Source organism: Pipistrellus kuhlii, unplaced genomic scaffold (assembly GCF_014108245.1).
Source record: "Pipistrellus kuhlii isolate mPipKuh1 unplaced genomic scaffold, mPipKuh1.p scaffold_m20_p_1, whole genome shotgun sequence".
In the NCBI taxonomy this organism is placed as follows: Eukaryota; Metazoa; Chordata; class Mammalia; order Chiroptera; family Vespertilionidae; genus Pipistrellus; species Pipistrellus kuhlii.
In genome coordinates, this window is record NW_023425404.1 from 85,054,763 (window position 1) to 85,072,428 (window position 17,666).

Sequence of the window (17,666 nt, forward strand, 5' to 3'; positions counted from 1 at the left end):
AGCAGCAAGCATCTAGTTGCAGCTTGATGAACTTCAAAATGAAATTATTATGAGATGAAATCTGAAAACTTAAAAAAAAAATGAATGAATGAGTTTGGTATCAGCATATTGACATATTGTATTTCATGCTATTGTGCTCACTATGATGAAATATGAATCTCAGGCTTACCATTAATGTTTTACTCAATTTCTCTTTTCAGAGCATACAAAAGGGTAGGTTATTAAAAAGAATCACTTTTATCTTTAAGATGAAATTTTATTGGGCCAGAGATTTCCAGGAAGATTGGATATATGACCAGCTTAAAGCAACAACTTACTAAGTCCATTTGGGAAGCTTTATATTTGGCCTGAATAGAAAATAACCTCATTCATTATTTCAATAAAGTTCTTATAAAAATGTAAATTGTGGGAACAGAACTATAACCTACAATCCTGATTTTTCAATACTGTAGTTTTCCATGTGTAAGGCAGAAACAGAATAATGTATTGAGAGTACCAAATTACAAAAACATAGACAAACATGAAGAGATATTTTGTAACCCCAGAGAGAAGTGTCTGTGTTCAAAGAAAACAGCATCAAAAGCTTTAACAAAAAGTGACATCTATACAGGGAAACATACAGGTAAAGCATACTTGGAAAACTTCTGGAGATTCATCAGATAACAAGGCAATAACTCTATTTCAAAAGAGCAAATTACAAATAATCCTGGTCTTCTTGTTGATGATATTGATGACAAGGTTGCCAAGACAATATGATAGAGGTTGCAATATAATAGAGATAAAATTAAAAAAAACAACCCTGCTTACAGTTGATAAGACTAAAAAAAGAACAAAAATACAGTGCAAAGTTTCAGTATTAATGAAAACTAGATAATAAGATTTTTAAAGGTTAATATAAAAGTATACATGTCCCTTATGAAATAAAATCCATTACTGTTTTATTAACATTTACATAAAACATTCAATAATTTTAAAATACTCTGAATAAGAAACTTTTTTCAAATTTCCACATATATGCAATGGCAAGTATAGAAAACAAAAATAGAATACACAGATGTGTGTGCTTTGCATCAACACCTATTGTGAAGGTGATGATGAGAATGATGAGACTGGCAATAGCAGAAAGAATATTGATATCCCCTTGAGATTTATAATCTTTATTTTAGCAATTCAACTGTGCTATAACCCCAATACGCTGATATAATAATTATAATTTAAAGATTTGGTAGAGGGAAAAGTAATTTTTATGGCACTGAATCATATAAATAGGATAAATAGTTTACTCTGTTTATAAGTGGCCATTGGTATTATAGGTCATTATTTCCTAGTAGAGGCCCGGTGCATAAAATTCGTGCATGGAGGGGGTGGTGTCCCTCTGCCCAGCCTGCACCCTCTCCAATCTGGGACCCCTCGAGGGTGTCTAACTGCATGTTTGGGCCGGATCCTACAGGATTGGGCCTAAACAAGGAGTCAGACATCCCTCTCACAATCTAGGACTGCTAGCTCCCAACTGCTCACCTGCTTGCCTGCCTGATTGCCCCTAACTGCTTCTGCCTGCCAGCCTGATCACCCTCTAACCTAGGGGTGTCGAACTCAATCAGAGAAGGGGCCAAAATCTAAAATCCAGCCTAAATCGCAGGCCGAATGGTTTACTGAACAGTCATAAACTGTCATTGTGATGGAAACGCAGCGGAGTGCAGTGATGACAGCGCGGTGCGGGCCACATTGCAAGGCCTAGCGGGACGGATTTGGCCCGCGGGCCTTGTGTTTGACACATGTGCTCTAACCACTCCCCTGCCAGTCGGATTGATGCCTAATTGCCCCTGAGCCAGCCCAATTGCCCCTAAATGCCCTCTCCTGCTAGCTTGGTCACCCCTAAGTGCCCTTCCCTGCAGATCTGGTTGCCCCCAACTGCCTACCTCTGCAGGCCTAGTCCCCCCCAACTGCCCTCCCCTGCTGACCCGGTCACCCCTAACTGCCCTCCCCTGCCATCCCTAATTGCTCTTCCCTGCCAGTCTGGTCCCCTCCCAACTTCCCTCCTTGTAGGCCAAGTCCCCCCCAAATGCCCTCCCCTGCAGATCTGGTCACCTGTTACTGCCCTGTCCTGCAGGCCTGCCCGCCCCCCCAACTGCCCTTTCTTGCAATCTTGGGTCCCCCCGCCCAACTGTCCTTCCATGCAGGCTTGATTGCCCCCAACTGCTCTCCCTTGCAGGCCTGGTCCCTCTCAACTGCCCTCCCCTGCTGGCCACCTTGTGTCCACATGAAGGGCAGCAATCTTTGACCACATGGGGGCTGCCATTTGTGTGTTGGAGTGATGGTCAATTTGCATATTACTCTTTTGTTAGATAGGATAGAGGCCTGGTGCACAGGTTGGGGCAGGCTCGTTTGCCCTGAAGGGTGTCCTGGATCAGGGTGGGGGTTCCCTTGGGGAATGGGGAAGCCTGAACGAGGGGCCTATGGTAGTTTGCAGGCTGGCCGAAGCCTGGTGATCCAAGCATAGTCTGGAAGTAGGTATCTGGGATTTATTTATCTTCTATAATTGAAACTTTGTATCCTCAGGGTGTTGGGAAGCTTGGCTTCCTCCATCGCCAGGGAAAACTCAAGCCTCCTGCTTGCTCCAGCTCTGTGGCTGCTGCCATCTTGGTTGGGTTAATTTACATACTCACTCCTGATTGGCTGGTGAATGTGGCTTGTGGGTGTAGCAGAGGTATGGTCAATTTGCATGATTTTCTTTTATTAGGATAGAAGACTTTTTTTTTTTTTAATCATTTTAGTCCAACATTAACTTTTGTCTATCAATCTTGTCTTTCCAATCCACCTCTACCCCATTATCCACTATATTTAGATAACTATTAATTGAACTTTTATAGGTTCTGAATGTTGGAAAGCTTAATTGCTACTACAATAATAATGTAATGGTTGAGAAATCTGCAGAGCATGCCTATTTCTCTCATAACATTTTTAGTACTACTATCTTCATCTCACCTTTCCCAACCAGTGTTTGTATCTATTTCCCCCCATCTAAGTAGCAGCTGCATGGAAAACAAAGGTGGTGCTGCAGGCTCACAGACTAAGGCAGCTTCTGAATCTCCTAGGCTTTGCCGTGGTATGGCTCACAGGTCTTGGAAGTTTTGCTCAGCTGGATGGGCCAGGCTATAGGAAAAGGGGACAACTTTGCAGCCATACAGAGGTTTGTGCCATGACTAAAGGGTACCCCTTTGCTGCAAGAATGGTTTTCTCCAGGTCAATTTCCAAGGCAGGTGATTTCCACCAAAGTGAACTGGAGCAATATTACTTCAAAGCTATCAACTAAGAAGGCAGTTTTTGAGTTAAAGTATGGATATTCACTGTAAGGAAATAAGAGCACATACATTTGAAGTCTTTAAAAAGATGAAAATTAAAAGAAAACCATTATTTTCTCAAATTCCCCAGGTGTAGGGAAGACAATCTAGCGGTGCAGGGTGGCTGTCAGCTGTGTACTCTAGATTGGCTCTTTAATTTCAGCAGGCAAAACTCTACAATGGTAAGAGAAGCCATTAAAAGTCCAAGAAGATTTTTAAAAATTTATTTAAAGACAGCTAGGAAGAAAGCTTGGGGGAGAAGAGGATATTCACATCGCATTGGATCAATTTTCTATCTGCAGGACTAAACTACTCTCAGTCATTACCAGCCTGGGATGGGAAGGATTTAGCAACATAGCTATTAAAGGCTCCATTATCCCATCTATCAGTCCTCTCAGCCAGCAAGTCTCCTTGTGGGCAGTACTCAAGTGTCTGCAAAGTTTGAACAGCATACTATACTTATGTCTGCAGCCTGCAATTTAATTCTTTTAAAAGCAACACTAAGTCCTGTCCCTTTCTAAGCTCTGTGATAATAACCCTAACCTTGGCTACTGTTCCATTAACTTAGGAAAGATTTAAAGCAACTTGCTGCTTTACTTACGTTGCACCTGGCACTACGTGGGGAAGAAGGTTTTTTTTTTTTTCGTTTTTTTTTCTTTTCTTCTTTTTTCTTCTGATTCTTCTCTTACTCACCTTGGGAGAGAATTCAGTTCATTTATGAAGCTAAGGAAATTTTCTGGGCCTCTGCTCCTCTAAAGACCTTTTGTGCCACAAAACAGCTCCCTCAGGCCCAAACATCATTTTGAACAAAAGCCCAGAAACAGGTGCATATTCCATAGAGTTTAGAGAGAACATTTTGAAAATGGTTGAATCGAAAAGAGCTCCTCGGATGAATTTTCTGCAGTATCTCTCTCTGTATATTAAGTAATTGGCTTGGATATTTTTCTGTATGACACATCTGGTTGCACTTTGTGTGTGGGCATTTCTAACAAGCATGGCAAATTCAACTAATATGGTTTAAGCTGTACACAGTTTGAAGATGAGCATGTGGTTCCTTAAAACTAAAATGATTCTCACTCTTTCCAAACATAGTGACCTGTCAAGGTCAAAACAAATACGGGAAAGAAAAAAGACTCCAAGATACTCAAAGCTCAGTTTGTAAAACATATAATAAATACCATATACTAAGCTGCATTTTGAATAAACAAGTACCTCCTATTAGAGTAGCAATGAGAATTGGTATGAAAATTAATACACTAAGTAGAATTATAGTCACTTGAAGTTCATTTATATGACAAGTAAAATGGAGAGTATACTACAAAATCCCAATTGTTTGAAAATAAAATGAATAAATAAAAAGAAAGGCCAACTTCTGACCCCACAATTTAGGAAATTATTCCATTCCTAAAGTAATCAGCCTGTCATCCAAATAACTGCCTTCTCATTAACTACAGGAAGTGATAACTACAAGCCAAATTGCCTGTTTAAAGTTGCTATTGCATTTTGCTATACAATAATTTGGCTCATGACTTTCAACAGTGGCATTTCTAAACCCATAAAATTTTGTCAAACATTTTTCTTAATATGATTGTTCATATTAAGTAGATAAGATAGAAACATATTTACAGTCTTCATTCAAACAAATAAAGGAATCAAAATGAATATCAAATCTTTTCCACCTCTCCCAGTGAAAAACATCTAGAGTTAAGAGTAGGAAATTCTTTTTTAGCCTAAAACAAACTTGGAGGTGAAGCATTTGGATACAATGTCACCAACCAGAAATAAATCCAATTCATCTTGGTTCCCAAACAGACCTTTCTCTATTTCTCAAAGTTATCCATTTAAAATGTATCCCAACAAGCCCAAGTGCCCATCAGCAGATGAATGGATAGAAAAACTGTGGTACATTTGCACAATGGAATACTACCCAGTGGTAAAAAAGAAGGAACTCTTACCATTTGCATGGATGGACATGGAGAGTATTAGGCTAAGCAAGATAAGTCAGAGAAAGATAAGTACCATGTGATTTCATTCATATATGGAATCTAATGAACAACATAAACTGATAAATAAAATAGATCTAGAGACATGAACCATGAACAGATGAATTTCAGAGAGAAGGTGGGGGGCAGGGAGGGCTGGAGGGGAGAAATTAACAGGATACTTAAGTGCAAACATGCATGGCCCACAGACATAGAAGATAGGTTGGCAAAGGCTTGGGAGGAGTGGTGCAGAGTGACGGCATCAAAGGGGGAAAAGAATCACAAAGCAGACATCTGTAATACTTTCAACTATAAAGATAGATTTTTAAAAATAAAGTAATTGTTCATATATATGTATAAAGATAAAACAGCTGAAGAAAGAAAAAAATACATTCTAAATTCGAAGAGGTGTTATTTCAGGTCTCCCGAACCACCCACAACTGATTGCTCTGTGCTTAAAAGTCTGTGCATAACCTTATCACAAATTGAACTAAAAGTTCTAAAGGCATTCTTTTTTCTCATCTTTCTGTTTCAGCACCAAACACAATGACTAGAACAAGTTGTCCTGTACTCATTCTCTTTTCAAATATACACAGTTAAAGATGTCTTTGAGAAAATATTCACAGGTAAGGATGTTTACCAAATATCACAAAAGAACACTGCTTTAAGAAACCTAGTAAAAGTAGATTGAGTCAATTATGCCAAACTACATAAGTAGATTAAAAAATTCTATATTGTTACATGAAAATGACTCAATTTACTTGATCATCTAGAAAAATAAACTATTATATATAAACTTTATTTAAAATTCCACTAATAGTAATCTTGTTGCAGAGAATAACTAGAGATTTTCTTAGATATTAAATCTGCTGGACTTTTCCCATAACATCCCAAAGTTGGGTTAGGATTGATTTCAGGAGTTTTTACTAGTGGATGCTGGCCTCATATTGACAATTGCCTGTTCTAAGGCTCCATATTCCGCACCTGAATTACACCAAAGTCCTTCACACTAGTAATGGTGTTCTCACTGTTTGGTCTTCTCCTTGCATTCACAAAATTCATCTTCCACCAACTCCAATTTGATCAGTAAATCCCATGATAAAAAACCTTTTTAGCTCTCTGGCCTTGTGTAAGAGCATATTGAGGGTGCTGGATTTTAGGACAAATGAGAGATGATAGAAATTCTACAGCAGTGCTTCTCAAAGTTAAACATGTTTCAGAAGGACTTGGAGGGCTTATTAAAATACAGATTGCTGGGCCTCACTCATAGAGGTACAGATCTAGTAGATCTGAGGCAGAATAAGAAGGTATATTTCTAACAAGCTCCCACATCAGGAAAGGTGATGGTCTGTGGACCACACTTGGAGAAGCTCTACTTTCATCTTCTTTATTTTACATGCTCAGTTTCCTCTTACGTATTCATTCAAACAAAGGGTTTATTTAATAACAAACACCCAGTCACCTACTTTAACTCTCTGAGTCTACAAATAAGAAAACTGGTGCCTGGAGAACCAGATCACCTGGTTAGTGGGAGAGTGTTCTGTCCATCATCTTCAAACCTTCAATCTCACATTAAAGGCTCCCAATATATTTCTACTTTTCTTTCTTCTTTTCTATATCACCAATCTCTCAGTTCTGTGTTAGCTGGGAATTTTTTTTTCTATCCTTCCCCAAACAAAACAGATTTTTTTTTTTTCACTTCAAGTCTTTCCTACCGCCATTCTTCTTTCTGCCCCCCCCCGCAAAAAAAAAAATATTTTACTGTAATTATATTCCCAACACTTTGAATTGAACTCATTAACTTTTTTGACCCTACTATCTACATTAGGAACTCACACGCATGGATGGCACATCTTGGACCTCAACATCACATAGAATTGGGCCACCTCCAAGATTCTAAACTCCCAATAATGGATTATCTTGATAACAGTCTCCTAGGTTTTATGATCCCTTGCCTCTGTCCTCTCTTGCTTTATCCTAGGCAATCAAGGTAATCCTTCCTTGAGCAGTACTTACCACCCTACTCAGACTGGATGGCGCTTCACCTGCATCCTCACCAGGGTTCCAGAGTGATTGTCTAGACTTTCTGCCAAGTCTATCTTGCCAATCTCCTTCACAGAATTCCTAGTCCTCTAAGCATTGTTGGTTATGGTCACATTACTATGTTGATGGAACCTTAATAATACCCTAAGTTAGGTTTATTTGCCTCAAGCAGACAATTTATTCATCCTCAAAGGACTCTTCCTCAAGCTTCCAAAGATATTCCTAAACATTCCCATCATCTTGAACCCCCAAGTCTGCTTTAATACCTCCCATTCCCATAATCTTTAAGGCAAAAAACAAGATGGAAGCCCAAGACTGAAGAGTGTTTATTAGCATGCCACACTGTGCCTGTAGGCACTGAGAAGCCATTGAAAGTTTTACTTTAGAAAGATCACTCTAGCGGTCATGTGGAGGATGAATTGAACAGGGTAGAAGCAGATAAATGAGAGGGATTCAGCAATTACACAAAGAGGCTGTGGAAGAATAAAGAAATAAGAATGACTAAACACTGTACTTTCATATAGTAAGTACACTACAGTCATGCGTAGTTGAGCTAATTTATTCTGACTGATTCTGAGGAAAATATATATATAGAAAAACATTTACTGAACTTAAAAAATGTATAATTGAGACCAAGAATAGTTTTGTTATGCCTTGTCATAAGGCAAATGAAAGCTATTGTGCAATAGACAGATGGTGCAACGAGATGTAAAATGAAATTAGCAATGATGAAACCCACATGGAAATGAGGAGAAGTTGATATGTTAAAAGTCAAAGGAATTTGGCTCCATATTGTCTCGCTTCATAAAAGACTGAGGTCATAGTTTAGTGGCTGTTGTTGCAGAAAGTTGCAGGACTATCCATTGTGTCAAAGAACCAAATACTCACCCAGGGTTGTTCGAAGCTGTAAGTGCGTCGCCGATCTTCTACATCTTCATCCTGCTTTGCTTGCTGGAACTCCTGCCGTAGACGCTGTATCCGATCATGGTTGTTAGTAGATGACCTGTTGCTAAAAGAGAGAATGGGCAACAATGAACACCCTTCACAAATACAATCTGTGCCTTGCAGCTACTAGGGAAAGGGGCATCTTGCTGGCAGATGACACTATTTAAAAGAAAGTGAATTTTAAAAACAGTATCTGGGCATTTGAAATATGTTCTCATTTTAATTAAGACTTATTAAAGTTATTTCAGACAAATATTCAAGAGGGAGAGTAGTATTTTTAGCAGTATTTTAGTAGTATTTTTAGTAAAAGCCTAATTTTCTTTCTGTAATTTGGCAAGGTATCCACAGAAAAACTTTTTGGGAAAATATTGCTTTAAAAGTCAGAAATATCAGGATTCAGTACTAGCCCCATCACCTTCTTAGACTAAGTTTCTTTAAATATATGAAATGAACATAATAACCATGCTTTGCTCTAAATATCATGCTGTTAACAATCAAGTAAGATAATACCACACAATATAGTCTTACAGTATTATATCATAATATTATATAAAGTTCCTACCTATGCATTATCAGAGGTCTATGCATAAAATGCAACTCTCAGAGCATAAATGAAAAGCATTTTTAAAAATAACTTCAGGTGCTAGCTTGATGTAATCAGCTAGTTCATAATGATGTTGCCTTCTTTTTTTTTTCTTGCATTGAATTTGACTATATTCTCACAAATGCTTATAACATAGGCTCAGAAGGCAGTATTACACCCCTACACATACAGCAATGTAAAAACTATCATTCAAAGAAGACAAGTGACTTTTTAAAAGCCTCCCATCTGCCGAAAGTAAGACAAGAATCCAGATTTTTCTGGGTTCTAGAGTCCAGTCCCCATCACACTATACCATGTGTCAGTTAATAAAACACATATTATATTCTAAAACCCCCCTTTACAAAATCATACAGATTTTAAAACAGTATTTTGAAAGAGTAATAGAGATGACCAAATGTAAATCAATCTCAAACCTCCCACCACTTTTGGTTCATCCCATTCCCTAAGCAGTAAGTTGCATCCTATCAGAAAAGCTATTCAAGCACACTAGGAATATACTGTCTCCCCAAGAAGACTTCAGATCACGTCTTATATTTATCACATTTACCCTTTAAACTGCTAGCAGAATGGTAAGCAGTAAGTTATTAGGAAGATGAAGTCTCTTCATTGAAAACAGATTGCCCTGGATACTCAGTGTGCTGCTGAGTTCCTTTGGCTGCACACACTCCTGAGTGATGGAATTTATGAAGTAGCTTGGAAAAATAAAAGTCTGCTATGGTAGACTATATACAATTCTCAAACCAACATGTCTTTGTATAATTCCACATATTTTGAAGAACTGCTAAGGCTTAAAAATCTGAAATTAAAAATGCTCACGTATAGGACCAAAGTCTTAATATCTTCCATGAATGCGGGATAGTCTGTCATCATTTAATCTACTGGGTTGGTCCCTATCATCATTATGTTTTTATCAATTTCAATAGAGATTCTCTAATATCTTGCTAATATACTCAATTTGATTATTTTTCCAGTCAATAAAAGGTTGTTTTTCTTCTGACAAATCTTTTGAATTGATTAGCCTGAGAACATTAAAGGTGAATGGGTCTCTAAAATGTGCTACTTGACAACATGAGGCTTCAGCCCATATTTATGTACAGCTTTAAAACTTGACCTTCACACTCTTGAGCCAGGCAGGTTACTTTTCCTTTGGCTTTTAAAACATTTGTTTGAACAGATAAATTATCAGTACTGGCTTCCCAATGCGATACCGAGTTTCTCTCCATGAAACTGTGATGGCGTAGGCATGAGAAGTGTTACACTACAAAGAGATAGAAGAGTAAACATTCATTAATCTCATTGCCATCTTTCCAGCTGTACTTTTTTATGTTCTGGGCATACTTCATAACATTTATAGCAGAATTGTAGGAGGCTTGACCAACAAATACCACTACAAACATGTTTCTATAATATTATTTTCATGTATCGATAGCACAGACAGCTTTAATCCAATAATTACTAGGTTCATGAAGTCCAAGCCATTGATGAAAACTGACTTCTAACTATTTGTGAATAATTGAAAGCATATCTCCCAACAGGAATTGACCTAGTATTCTTCATTTGAAATTTTGGCAACTTCAGTGTTTTTCACAGTATTAGAAGAGTTTTGGAAGTCACTTCACCCTTATTTCCAAATCTGAGCAGTTAGTGAGACCACTGTTGCACATTCTTTTCCTTTCTCCTATGCTAGAGAATGCCAACCAACTTGCCTAACACTAGGAAAGCCCCTCCAAGGGTTGAAATTGGAAAGCAGCCTGCAATGGTTTTCATGATTGATGAGGACTTCCAAAGGCTGGAAGGCCATTCAGCATCCTTGGGGAATAACATTGGCATCTGAAGGTAAAATCCTGGCTTCAAGAGATGAAACCATTGCAGCTGCTCAGTTCTGTTTCTCAGGCTCATCTATAATGATTCAATAATTCTTACTTAGACTTCTAATATTCTTGGTTAGCTCTTCTGCCAAGAAAGCCAAAGGAAATTTTAAATTTTCATTAGCACTGATGGCTACCCACCCCAACCAACTTATATTTGGATTCACTGACAACTTAAAATTGCTCATTATATTTTTGAGAAGACTAGAATAAATATACCACCTGAATCAATCTGATGGGTGAGTAAGACAATAAGAGTCAATGAGAAGTCAGTAAATTTTATATATATATATGTAATAGTCTAATATGCAAATTGTTCCCTCAGGAGTTGGACCGGGAGAGGAGAGTTTGATTGCTCATTCTGATGTGTGCTGACCACCAGGGGGCAGCACAAAATGAAGGAAGGCCCTGCCAAGTAGCCAGGGAAGGGAGGCCCCGCCAGGCAGCTGGAAGGCCCCAATCGGCCCTGATCACCAGCCAGGCCTAAGGAATCTTACCCGTGTACAAATTTTGTGCACCAGGCCTCTAGTAATTTTTTAATAATAGTTAACAGAAAGAAGTGGTGAGGACAATAAGACAGTAGAGTCCAATACTAACACTTAGCCTCTCCATATAATTGGTACTTATAGCCTAAATAAAATTTAATTTTACACACACACACACACACACACACACACACACACGTCCCAAAAATGCATACATACTTTAACAGCTGATAGCTCAATTTTGAAAATGAAATGTCTTTTAAGTAACACTGCTTTTATAATTATTCAAAATGTGTATGCATTTTTGGGGACACCCTATATGTTAGCTAAGTAAAGAGGGTTGGTTTTAGTTGATAATAGTCTGAGTTAAGAAAGGGTACACTGGATCACACACTATGGAGATTCCTAACCTGGCATGCATGTCAACACCGTGAAATATATGGAACTCTAATCTTTCCCATCTATAACTGCCAGGGGATGTGTCCTCTCCAGTCAGAGGCAGACCGCACAGTATACTAGGCTTTAGAACCTTCAGATTGGCCTATGCAATGTGCTTCACAAAAGGGGCTGAACAATTCCTGCCAGCTGCAGCCATGGTACCTGTCCTGTACCTGTGCTCCACAGATGACAAGCCAACCATCTCCTTACGAAGAGTGAATGGGGAAAAATTTATGGCAATGGTCCTCATGTTCACACATTATATGAGAGCCGTTCCGAGGGCTAGTTAAAAAATGCCGACTCACTGAGATTGCCCTGGATATTTTCCAACTCAGTAAGTCCTGTGCAGGGCCAGGAATCTGCATATATTCAAAAGCACTGGAGGTGCCATGTGGTGAATTTTTTGAAAACAATGCCCACAGGCTTCAGAGTCGGGACAAATTCCAGTGCTTGCGGGTCATTAACTGAAGAGTGAAGGACACCCCCCTGGAAGCACAGCGTGTATTCTGTGACAAATGGGAGTAATAAGCTTGGTCTAGAAGGGAGGCTCTTACTTGGTTCTAGTAAGTTGTTGCCTTGAAGGTCTGATGATGGCTTTGCTTCTAATTTTTTTTTTTTTAAAGTCAGAACTACAGTTTTTGCCCAAAATTTTAAATGTTGGCTTTTTTAAAGATGCTAGATGAGCCCCCTCCCCAGAAATGTCTGTTGTGTAGTATCTTGCAACTTCTACTTTTTATTCTGCAGCTGCTGCTGACTTTATAGTTGCTTTTCTAGGCAATTTACTTTTACTGCATCAAGACAAGGCCAGTGGTCCCCTGGTCCCAGTCCCAGAAAGCAAATGCTAAAACAATGGGCATTGTACAGATAGTCTTGCCTCTTGTGAAGTGTCTGCTCCCTCTTATCTGTCAAACCCTGATTACACTGGCTGCCCTGCAGGCTTGAGTTCTGGCCTATCTTTACAGACCTGCATGTGCTGAGAAAGAAGTTTGTGATGTGACTGATTCGTTATGGAGTAAGAGCACATTCAAATTTACATTTTTAATTAGGCAAAGGAAATGTGAAAAATTGGACTAAAGGGCACAGCTTTAAGATTCAGAATTTAATAGAAGGGAAAACAACCACGCAGTTTTTTAAAAAGGGAGGTACCATCGTAGTATACATTCTCCTTCCCATGGAAGAAAAAAAGGGGGAGGGAAACAGAGGGAGGAAATAAATCTTGGCAGGCTACCCATGGTCCTCATAGGGGGAGATAATTATAATCTCTATCATAAAAGAAGATAAATTACCAATGAAAAGGGTAAGATAAATTTGCTCATCTCTTGCTGAAATAACCTCCACCTTTCTTTTCATTTTTATAATTCTACCAGTAAATCTAAGAAATCAAATTCCACTTCCTTGAAGCCTTTCCTAACTACTCCATCCCATGTTCACCTGTTTTCAATTCTTCAATAATAAGTATCCTCTGACCCAACAGTGTTTTTACAATAGAACTTACATGTATATTTCTTTCTTAAATTTATACCTTTATCACAACCACTTAGCATATATAAATATATATATATTGTATGCTACATTCTTGTGGCAGGAAAAAGTGTTCAGCAAAAGCACTGGAGGTGCCATGTGGTGAATTTTTTTAAAACAATGCCCACAGGCTTCAGAGTCGGGACAAATTTGTGATGGACAGACTTTAAGGTGGGTATGTGATTCCCACCTCTTGCTATTCACACATTTGTGCAAAGCCCCACCCTTGAGTGTGGCCAGCCTGTGACTTGCTTCTGTGCAGTGAAATACAACAAAGGTCAAGGAATGTATATGATCACATTGTTGTGCTTATATAAGAACAATGTCCTCCTTAATAGTCCATCTCTCTTGAAGATGAAAGCTGCCATGGATCTTATAGCTGCATAAAACAGAATGCTGCCAACAACTTCAGGGAAAGGAATAACACTGCCTCCCGGGGCCTCCAGGTGAGAACCCAGCCTGGCTGATACCCTGGATGAGACGTTGAATAGAGGATTCAGCTAAGTGGTTGCCAGACTCCAGACCCACAGACACAGATATACTAGGTGTACCAGTAAATAATGCAGATTTTTTTTTCAATAGATGGAATATTAATATATATGCGATTTGATATGTATGCTATTTTATTGTATTGACAACAAGCTTCAAAACTTCATATGTCAAATTTGCTGAAGGTGTTAACATCATAGATATTTTTATGCTTAAAAATGTTGAATTTCGTGCCAATAAAAGAGCATTTGCGAGAAGTTATAATTCATTATTTTGCAGAAAACTACTGCTGAATGCTTTGTGAAGCTTATAGTGAACATGCTCCATCTCAAGATACTTGTGAATGCTGGTTTAGACACTTTAAATGTGATGATTTCGATACAAAAGACAAAGAACATCCAGGTATACCGAAAAAGTTTGAAGATCAAAATTACAAGCATATCTGGATGAAGATGCATGTCAAACTCAAAAACAACTTGCAGAAAGATTAAATGTTGCTAAGCAAACAATTTCCAATCATTTACAAGCAATGGGAAAGATTTTAAAGCAAGGAAAATGGGTGCCATATCAACTGAACAAAAGACAAATGGAAAACTGTAGTCTTCAGTAAAATGTTGCTTCAACAGCACAAAAGAAAGTCTTTTTTTGCATTAAATTGTAACTGGAGATGAAAAGTGGATTTATTTTGAGAATCCCAAATGCACAAAAACATGGGTTGATCCAGGTCAACCATCAATATCAACTGCAAGGACAAATAGCTTCAGAAAGAAGACAATGCTCTGCATTTGGTGGGATCAGGAAGGTGTAGAATATTATAAGCTTATAAAACCAGGTGAAACCGTTAATACTGATCACTGCCGACAACAAATTTGAACCATGCTTTGATCGTGAAATGACAAGAATGTGCCAGAAGACATGGCAAAGTAACTTTTCTTCATGATGATTCACCATCACACACTTCAAAAACCAGTTAAAGACATGTTAAAAGATCTTGCCTGGGAAGTATTCATCAGCTGTATTCACCAAACCTTGCCCCTTCAGATTACCACTTGTTCCGATTGATGGCACACTTCAAAAACATATGAAGCAGCACTTCAAAACATATAAAAAAAAAAGTGGAAAATTGGATCTCTGAATGGTTTGCCTCAAATAAGAAAAGTTCTATTGAGATGGTATCCACAAATTACCTGAAATGTGTAGCTTACGATGGACATTATTTTGAATAAAGCACTTTTAATGTTTCTCTTGAAATTGTCGTGTTTTCTTTGATTAAGAAATCTGCCATTATCAACTGGTATCTAGTAATTAATGTGTGTTTTAAGCTGCTAAGTCTCTGTTAGTTTGTTATGCAGCAATAGAAAACTATACCATTGATGCCAATGTCAGCAATGTGACTTGACTTGGCTAATAGGATGACAGTGGGATGTGAGGCAAATAGGGGTTTAAAATGGCAAGGTGAGTCTGCTCTCTTGTGTTTCATTGCAACAAAAGATAACAAACTCCCTACACTTTCCAAATACACACATGGGCATCCCCACTACACTACACTACACTACACTACACTACACTACACTACACTACTACCACCACATCACTTTAAAAAATATTAGGGGGTTATACATATTACATGAAAGAAAGTAATCTAGAAGCACACAGACCTATGCCCTATCCACAGTTGCAACCAAACAAATATTAACTGTTGCAAAAGCAAGTTGGTGAGAATAGAATAAATGAGAGGAACCATATTTGCAGAATAAATTTTACCACTATTATGAATATAGTTAGTTATGCCAAAGTTTGGGTCTCAGAGAAAAACTGGACTAAGTAAACACAGGGTGGGGCAAAAGTAGTTTTACAGTTTGCATAGAAAATAATACAATGATTAATAAATAATAGTACAAGAATAAACTTTGTATTTTATGTAGGCATGACTCCTTTTTGTCAGCCTCCCAATCACACCACTCTGGCTCTGATCTCTGAAAATTAGCCTTCATGAGATCAAAGCAGAAATGTGGACATTCCCTCAGAGTGCAGTGAAACTAGACCTGCCAACCAGGTCATTTGGTAAAACTGAACCCAAGGGCTCACTCCTAGCAGAGATGGGTGACCTATTAGAATCTCACAAGGAGATATATTCCTGGTTAAACTGTCTAGTAATGGTCATAGATGCCAATTTAGTGCTAACAGGAATACAACCCTCTTGGTTGACAGGTCTGCTTTGCCTTGCAGCATGCTGTTCTGTTCTGCTCTGTTCTGGCCTGCACTGCCCTGCTCCAGTGAGGCAGTCTGGTGTTTCACCCAGAGAAACACAGTCTTAAGTTTTCAATGGAAAAGGAAAGTATGCTCTCCGAGCCAGAGGGGAGCTGGCTTATACAGACAGAAGTCCCCTCTTCTGTGTACCTGACTGGTCTGTCTTCATGCAACTGAGGACTAAATGCTGGCAGTTTGAGTGGTCCAAAAGGCCCTGTCCTGATTGGTCAGTGATGATGTTGATGGAGATATAGCTACACAGCTCTCATTGGATGGAGAAAGCCTCGGTCCTATTGGTTGAAATACAATTCCAGGACCTCCTTTATACCAGCTAGCTGAGCTGGCAGAAACACAGTGCAGGCAGGCAGTTCAGTGCAGAGGCTGGTAGTTGAGGGCAGGCTTCTCTCTGAAGAGCAGTTTGCACGAAAGGTCCCTATGGAGAGATGGCTGCTGGGCTCTGTTTTTTACAATTTGAGTCCAGTTAGCCACCAGAAGCCCTTCTCTCTTGGAGTCCACAAAACTTAGTTTGGTTTTAAGACTGATTTTACTTAGTTTGCCAAGGGTCCAGGCGCTAACAGATGTCCTCCAAACCCCCAATGTACAAAAGATTAGGGGTAACCATATCTGCTTACATCTTTAGCCTTTTCATTTTTGATATCTAATTCTCAGCCCTAGTAATTTATTTTTGAACCTAAGTACAAAATCTTATTCCAAATGCTAATGAATTTCACACCTGCACTTGGCATCCAATTACTGGGGATACAAAAGGGCATTATTCTTTTCCCAATTAAAAAATACAAAAATAAATTTCCAAATTATATCATGAGATCTTGGAAACAATGAATCTCCACACTCATGCTTTTCCCTATTGTATTTCTCTTACTTAGGTATTCCCACACATAGCCGGAGGGACAATGCTAGAATTCTGCTAACTGCCAACTCTCTGCTTAAGGAGCTCTTTCTCCTCCACTTGCCAGAGCAGCAGAGTCCTAGGGTCGCACAGGCTCTGGGATTCCCAGTCAAGACTTCTGAACCTCAGCACAGTCTATCCCAGCATTCTTAGAAGAGAGGAGGCAGTATATTAAAGCTCCAAGGGCTCCATTTACGCTCAAGGATCTTGACTTCTCCAAGCCTTGATGTTGCATTTAGGTAATGATGCAACCTGCACAGGAGGTTCCCATGGTTTTTTAGTCACTTATATTGACTTCCTTGGTAATTACACAAATGGAAGACTAAAGATTCAGCACATTATGTATACATTCCACCCTAAACCTTGTCCAATTACTAATTCTTCTTGCATCCTAAGAAAGAGAAAACATTCAGTCCCTTTATTTGGACCAGTGACAAATCTAAAATTCAGCTATTTCAGAGATGTCACTTAAAACAGACACCAGGACTGGGTTAGGCAAAAAGTGACAATGGGAAAAACATATGTAGGACAGACCTGTCACATAGCTTTAGAAACAGGCAGCCAGCAATGACCAAAAGTGTCTCAGATCATTAAGCAATGCTTCACTGTGATGTCATGAATGGATTTGCAGAGTTGTACATTTCAAAACAGATTGTCAGCATCGTAAAGCAGATACAAACAAGTCTTGAACAGGGAGGACTAGAGCATTGGGGGCAGAATGTCACTGAACTAAAATGGGATGCCAACACAACCCCCAGGAACTGATGCCATTCAGAGACTATACATAAAC

At 38.8% G+C, this 17,666-nt stretch overlaps 1 protein-coding gene across 27 annotated transcripts in view; it reads right to left on the reverse strand.

Annotated features, from left to right (window-relative positions):
* The window catches only part of PARD3 (par-3 family cell polarity regulator), a 569,056-nt gene that overhangs the window by 12,622 nt on the left and 538,768 nt on the right, over positions 1-17,666 (reverse strand). For all 27 annotated transcript variants that reach the window (XM_045586290.1, XM_036454403.2, XM_036454413.2 and 24 more), the window contains one exon: positions 8,255-8,375. In XM_045586290.1, the coding sequence (XP_045442246.1) occupies positions 8,255-8,375 (121 nt within the window). The remainder of the gene's footprint in view (positions 1-8,254; positions 8,376-17,666) is intronic.